Source organism: Oreochromis niloticus, unplaced genomic scaffold (assembly GCF_001858045.2).
Source record: "Oreochromis niloticus isolate F11D_XX unplaced genomic scaffold, O_niloticus_UMD_NMBU tig00000734_pilon, whole genome shotgun sequence".
In the NCBI taxonomy this organism is placed as follows: Eukaryota; Metazoa; Chordata; class Actinopteri; order Cichliformes; family Cichlidae; genus Oreochromis; species Oreochromis niloticus.
In genome coordinates, this window is record NW_020327228.1 from 571,143 (window position 1) to 578,843 (window position 7,701).

General features: G+C 42.2%; 1 protein-coding gene across 1 annotated transcript; it reads right to left on the reverse strand.

Annotated features, from left to right (window-relative positions):
- Positions 1-435: 435 nt before the first annotated feature.
- On the reverse strand, positions 436-7,244 carry LOC109199197 (neural cell adhesion molecule 2-like). Its single transcript, XM_019354535.1, has 4 exons — positions 7,096-7,244; positions 6,052-6,384; positions 4,211-4,540; positions 436-1,124 (listed from the first exon to the last, which is right to left on the reverse strand). The coding sequence occupies exons 1-4, from the start codon at positions 7,163-7,165 to the stop codon at positions 961-963; spliced, it is 897 nt and encodes a 298-aa protein (XP_019210080.1). The 5' UTR covers positions 7,166-7,244; the 3' UTR covers positions 436-960.
- Between the last annotated feature and the right edge of the window lie 457 nt (positions 7,245-7,701).

The following is a 7,701-nucleotide window of genomic DNA, read 5'->3' on the forward strand; positions in this document are numbered from 1 at the left end:
TGTCTTCTTCTCCCTCCGCGTCGGTAGGCTGCTCCAAAATAATGTCTCTTAAACCTTACAAACGAAGGTGGCCCAAAAGTTTTGTCTCCCATAGTTCGTAATTCTTTTCGTCTCCATCAAAAACTAGCCGAGCCCAACAGCTATTTGACTCAACGGCTCGTCGGCTCATGGTGCAAGCATGGTATGCTAATCCTCACCGAGTGTGCAGTACGTCGCGGCGTTTCTCTCTGTGGCAGAACCACATGGACTCTTTTGGAAAACTTCTTAGTTTCCTGGGCCCATAACCTGTTAGCAGAGGTATGAAAATACGCAGGAAAATCTGCCATGTATGGCCAAATTCACCGACGATACTTGGGAGGAATAAACACACATCAGCCTTCAGCCATTTTGATGAACGCATACGCCCCCTAGAGCGCACTAACTTTATTAACAGTCACACCAATGTAAGGCACACATCAAACATAAATGAACCATTTGACTGTCTCCATAATTGAGAGCATTTTCTCTTCTTATGTCAACAAGGATAAGGGCTCAAATACACAGAGGGATAATGAGGGAATGGAAACAGGAGGGAATCACAACTGGGAGTAATCAAACATAATGAGACCAAGGGGAAACAAAAGTGAAAACATTAACAAGGATGCGAGACTATAAAAGTGAAACAGGAAACATAACCCAGGCACAGAGACACGGAGTTAGCACTGAAAGAAAGAGACATGAGTGAAAGGGGAGACCAAGAAAACATGGAACACAGACAGAGCGCTAAACCAAGAGACTAGAACTTGTAAAATAATATTGAAAGCAGAGACTATAAATAATTCAAAACACAAAAGATCCTCTCCAGCGTTGAAAAAAAAGCCTTTCACATGACACTGAGGAGGCAGGGCTGCACGAATATCCCACAGCAACCCTGTGACGGTTTGGATGTTAATTGTCCGTCTGCTGGATGTTCAGGAGAGTTCACTCCTGTCTGTCCTTGTCTGTCTGAAGAGCCTGATTATTTTGAGTAAAACACTCTTTTAAATATCGGGAAAGTTTATAATTTATGTAGATCAAACAAACAATAATGGTGACAAAAAGAAGAAGAACAGCAAGTATCAGTCCAATAAATCCTCCTGGTAGATCTGCAGGAGAGAAACAAAGTGTCAGCAGTGGATGGAGGTAAATGAAAGCACAGTGGAACCCCGACTTACGAATACCCCATTTAATGAAAAATGAAAGTTATGAAGGCACTTAAAGGCAATATTTCCCAGAATGCCTACATCGCCCACAATGCCCTCCAAAACATGTGACAACCCCCTTGGCTTTCGTACGTGCGCTTTGCTGTTCCACTTGAACAACATATTGTTGTTGCAGTTAGCAATTAGCCTATAGCCCATCGTTTACTCAAAAGGCACGATGGGTGGTTCGTAGTGGTGCAACGGATCAAAAATCTCACAGTTCGGATCGGATCACGGTTTTAAGACACAGATGGGATCAATTTTCGGATCAGCAAAAAAATTCGACTTGCCATTTGCTTATTTAAGTATTTTTTGCCTATTAAAAGACATTCAAGTGAAGACTCATTCCACACACTTATATAAAAACAAATTAAGGTGCAATATGGACATTATGGACCATGCTGGGCAGCCTCTGCATCCTCTGCACACGGCCATAAACAACCAGAGGAGTCTGTTCAGTGACAGGTTGCTTCTTCCAAAGTCAAGGACCAGCAGACTTAAAAAGTCCTTTGTCCCACAAACTGTTTAACTCCTCGCTGGAGGGGAAACGGGAACAGAGGAGGGGGAAACAAGTAGCTGCAGTGCCTTTTCACTGTGCAATAGTTTCTGTTAAAATGTGCCGTTCCCTTGTATTCTTATTCGTATTTATTCTATTTATCCCTTTTGTATTCTCTGTATTTATATATGTGTATATTTGGTATATTTCTGCTCACATTCTGCAACTTCTGTGGGTGCTGTGCTACTGGAAACTGAATTTCAGTTTGAACCCACCCGAGGGATAAATAAAGTTTCATCTAATCTAATGTAATCTATAGGGAAGTGCAGGGCTTTGTAGCTACCACTCCGCTGTGATATAACGAGCGGTCACGGTCACGTGGCTTTCCGTTGCCCTGGAGCCCCACCCATTTGTAGTTAGAGCAACAGAAGATGCCTGGGACAGTTCAGCCATAACTTTAAACTTCTCCTGCTCATACATGCTTGAAACGATCTTATCACACTGAAATAGTAAATGGCCTTTATTTATATAGCGCTTTACTGGTCCCTAAGGACCCCAAAGCGCTTTACATATCCAGTCATCCACCCTTTCACACACTGGTGATGGCAAGCTACATTGTAGCCACAGCCACCCTGGGCCGCACTGACAGAGGCGAGGCTGACGAACACGGGCGCCACCGGGCCCTCTGACCACCACCAGTAGGCAACTGATGAAGTGTCTTGCCCAAGGACACAACGGCCGAGACTGTCCAAGCCGGGGCTCGAACCGGCAACCTTCCGATTACAAGGCGAACTCCTTTCCTTATCTACCCGTGGAAGCCCTTCCCTAAGCCCTCACTTTTGTAAATAGCACCTGGTTTGTAATAAAGCTAAAAGACTGTGAATGCAACCCGCTGCCTGCTCTTGAGTCTGACCCGCTAGCCGCGACATAAATAAAGCCGCCATAAAAAGAATTTCCTATTGCAGCATTTCAACACGACCAGGACACACAATGGTTTTAAGAGCCCAGAGCCCAGAGTGGAAACCCTCCAGCTTTATGACTAGGGATGGGTATCGAAATCCGGTTCTTGTTGAGAACCGGTTCCCACTGTTTCAATTCGTTGGAATTGTTTGCCATTTTTGCAAACGAGTCCCTTCCAGTCGCCCCGAATGACGTCACCACGTTGCGGAGGGCAACTTGCAATACTTGCAAAGTAGATATTTCATTTAAGGGAGGAAACACTACTAATATGCAAAAGCATTTGCTCACAAAACATACGATAACCTTAAATGAATGTCGTGTTTTTAATTCTGCTCCGGATTCGTGAATCTCAACGCAGCAGCAGTGGTAACGTTTGCACGTCCTCTCCCGTAAATAAAGTAAGTAAATAATCAACTAACAGTGCATATTATGTTAGCGCAATCTGCCTTATTACAAAACCTGCCATTATTGTGCATTTAGGTGACCGTGATGAGAGAGACAGACAGAGTCTGGCTGGCTCAGATGCTTGCAGTTCACGCTGCAGTCTACCAGTAGCGTCTCCTTTCAGGCCAGGATGAATGTCACCGAATAGTGAAGTTTGTGGTGATTTTCGCTAAGTGAATGTGTTTAATTGTAGGCAGGGACATTACTGGATATTCTTGTGTAATTGAAATCGAAAATGGAATCGGAATCGTGAAAATCTTATCAATACCCATCCCTATTGATGACCTCATGATTACATCACTGCTCCTCCCACATGATGTGTTTCTTTAGGCTCCATCCGGTGGAGACCTCCAACTCACACTGTTCACAGCTGAGTGTGAAGCAGACGGTCCTCAGCCTGAAAAGGGTGGAGTGCACACTCCCGTTTGTGAAGGAGTTACTGCTCCAAGTGGAGGAGTTTAAGTATCTCTGGGTCTTGTTCACTAATGAGGGGAGAGACTGACAGAAGGATCGGGGCAGTGGCTGCAGCGAGCTCTGGGAAGTGACCGAAAGAACGACATCTTGGATACAAGTGGCGTCAAAGAGCTTTCTCCGAGGGCTGGCTGGCCTCTCCCTCAGAGACAGGGGGACAGATTGGTGTGGAATGAGAGGCGGAGCTGGCACTGGATGGATGTTTTGTGTCTCCACCAGTGTTGGTGTAACGTGTTACTTTGTAACAGCTTTGTGTTCATATGTTACTTTGTAACACGGTACTGTAATCACATTACATTTTTCAGTAATGCAGTAGGGATTTGTGTTGTTGTGGGACTCGAGCCTGAGGTTCATATTATTACATGGTGATCATGTGACAGTGCATATCAGATCATTTTACAGAGTAACAAGAAAGTAACAACAAGTAGAGTAAGGAGTTACTTTCTCCAGGGAGTAATTAAGTAACACTTATTATGTTAAGTAAAGTTATGAGTAGTAGATGTAATCGACTACTCTTCCTGAGTAACAACTCACAAACAACAAACTTCACCCCTCCCCTCCCCTCTAGGTGTAGGCTTTAACATTGAGTTTCTCTTAACACTGAATTTCTTGAACTCACCTGAAGGACAAACACTCAGGAAGATGAAGCTGTACTTCCATGAGCGAGTTTCTTTCATCAAAACACGACACTCGTATGTTCCAGCATCATCAATCGTCACATCCTTCAGAATCAAAGACACGTCTCCATCCTTCATCTGTCTGTCCTGCAGATCCACCCGGTTCTTAAAAGATGGATGCTGGTTGGATCGATCAAACTGCTCATCCTGGTACAAAGGTGCATATTCTTGTTGAAGGACAGCTGTGCTCCACTTTACAAGAATGTTGTTGTTTGGAGCTCGACATGTCAGAGTGACGTTCTGTCCAGACTCAGCTGTGATGTTTTTCTGGTCTGAAAGAGGAAACAACACAAAGCAGAGAGGTTAAAGGTCAAAGTACAATTATGATCAGAATGATTGACTTTAAATATTTTGTTTATTTCCTTTGACATTTGAGTTTTTAGTCATGTTGGATTTAATGAACCTCTGAACATCCAGCAGGTCACCAGTGACCCACTGAGGGGGAATTTTAGCCTCATGCTAAACATGCAAAGTGTCAGAAACTACAAGATGTTAGCTTCCACAGAACAACAACATGTGCTGATAATAAGTGAACATAATGTGTGAGAGAAAGCAGCCTCACATCCAGCAGCTATTTAAAGGCTTTTAAGTCAAGTTTTCATAGTTGAACATGTTCTGTTGTCTCTTTGTCTTTAATCTCTCTCACACTCCTGTCACACTGGTGTGTGTGACTGCAGCAGCATCTGCACATGTGCAGCTGTGATTGGTTCAGAGTGATGCTATTTTCATTGTTATTGAACTTTAATGTTACCTGTCAAAACAAAGAGGGAATAAATTCTATTGACTTTCTATTAAATATGTTTTGCAATAATTATCTTTATCATTTCATCGCCCAGCTCTAGATTACAGTGAGAGACATTGAGCCCACACAGACTCCATCTACCTTGATGATGCCTTCACACACACAGACAAACTGAATCAATATGAAAATAATTCTTCTGAACTTCTGGTTTCTAACAGCTTCATCTGACCTGGAGACACAAACAGCAAAGTGGAGCAGACTGACACAGTTACTGCAGACGTTTGTGTGTTATTATTACTGCTGATCTACATTATTATAAATGTGTGAGTCTGTAATCTCAGTGACTAACAGAGAACCTGAGTCTAAATGTGATCAGATGAAGTGTGAGGTTGTGAGAAAGTCTCTGACTGCATTCATAGATGTGTCCTTTCAGCTGCTCTGATCCAACCTTTGGTCTCTAAGGAAGAGGCTTCAGGGAGATGTTTGCTACGTTGGACTGTAGGACCATCAGAAATGTGTGCAGTAACAAAACAGGCAGCACTGAAAGGAGCTCTAAGTGTTTGTGTTGTTCAATGATTTGTGCACAACAACAAAAATGGGACCTCTCTCATCCATCAGTCATCATGTGGACATTTTTCTGACACACTTTGAAGCTGATGGACGTTTTGTGTCTGCACTAAGTACGTTTTCAGCAGCTATGGCACCGGCAGGATTCACTTTCACAGACTCACAACCACCAGCTTCACCCCTCCCCTCCCCCTCCAGCTGTAGGCTTTAACATTGAGTTTCCCCACACATGTTTACAGACGAGTTAGAGAGCAAGAGAAGAAGAGACTGATTCATAAATGTCTTTGTTTCTGCTCTAACCTTACCCAAACAATGCTGCTCTACAACTCTAGACTACCAGCCACAAAGACAACAGCTGGAGAAACATCTGTCTACCTCTGACATCCACCAGCTCATCCATACAACAAACACACATCAACAACCAGGAAGCAGCTTCACCTCTGATCACACACACACTCAACTCTACTCACTCACCTGGAGGATCAACAACAGTCAAGTAGACGATACTGATGGATTTCCATGAGCTTGTTCCTCGCATGAACACATGACACTCGTATGTTCCAGTGTCATTAATCGTCACATTCTTCAGAATCAAAGACACGTCGCCATCTTTCATCTGTCTGTCCTGCAGATCCACCCGGTTCTTAAAAAATTGATGCTCATCAGGAGACCGACCATTCTGGTACCAAAGCACATATTTATCTCTCAGGTCATCTCTGCTCCACTCTACAGCTATAATGTTGTTGTTTGGAGCTCGACATGTCAGAGTGACGTCCTGTCCAGACTCAGCTGTGATGTTTTTCTGGTCTGAAAGAGGAAACAACACAGAGCAGAGAGGTTAAAGGTTGAAGTACAATTATGATCAGAATGATTGACTTTAAATATTTTGTTTATTTCCTTTGACATTTGAGTTTTTAGTCATGTTGGATTTAATGAACCTCTGAACATCCAGCAGCTATTTAAATGTTTTAAAGTTTTCATAGTTGAACATGTTCTGTTGTCTCTTTCTCTTTAATCTCTCTCACACTCCTGTCACACTGGTGTGTGTGACTGCAGCAGCATCTGCACATGTGCAGCTGTCGCTGCTCCTCCTACACTCAGCTTCAGTCTAACCTGATGTGACTCTAACTCTGTTCCTGCCATGTGATTGGTTCAACGTGATGCTATTTTCATTGTTGTTGAACTTTAATGTTGTCTGTCAAAAATATGGATTGAATAAATTCTATTGACTTTCTATTGAGTATGTTTCTTATTTATATTGAGTAAAAGTTATTGTGTAATAATTGTCTTTATCACACAGCTCTAGATTACAGCAAAAGACATTAATCCCAAACAGACTCCATCTAATCTTCTCCAGAAGTGGGATGTAATAAAGTACATATACTGAATCAATCTGAAGATAACTTAAAAAAATATATATTATTAACATGTAAACAGGCTGATAGACAGGCTCTTTAGTCGTTTATCTCAGAGATGAACTGAGTGTTGTTTCTAACTGTTTCTAACAGTAAATCTCACCTGCAGAGACGAACACGAGGAAGCTGACAAACAGCAAAGTGGAGCAGAGTGACGCAGTTCCAGCAGACATGTCTGTGTTTCTGTATTAAAATCAGAATCTGAGCTTCAGATAAAATTATATGAGATTAAGTTTTATGGTTCAGATGAAGCTGAAAGTCCCTGAGTGAGAGAACAGATCTGCACACTTAAGAGAGAGACAGTTGGTGGGCTGGACCAGTGTCCTCCAATACAAACGCAGAAATGAAGAAAACTGGAGAGCAGCCAGTCTTTAAATAATTATGCCAAAATATTTGCTTTTTGCTAAGAGGTTAAAATCAGGACTCTAATTTTGATAAATTATTGAGGAATATTCTGGATTTATGGCAGAAAAATATTTAGTAACTTTCCTTTCAGCCTCTTTTCTTCCCTTCATGTCACAAATTATGTCAATGAATATTAAAAATAGGATAATTTTTTGGCACCACCTGCTGGATCTTTAACACCCTACCACTCAGACAGGAAACCCTTCTTACACACACACACACACACACACACAGAAGAAGAAATTTAAAAAAAATCATTGTTGGGGAGGAGAAATTGAATATATGATTTGAATATTTTTGTGAA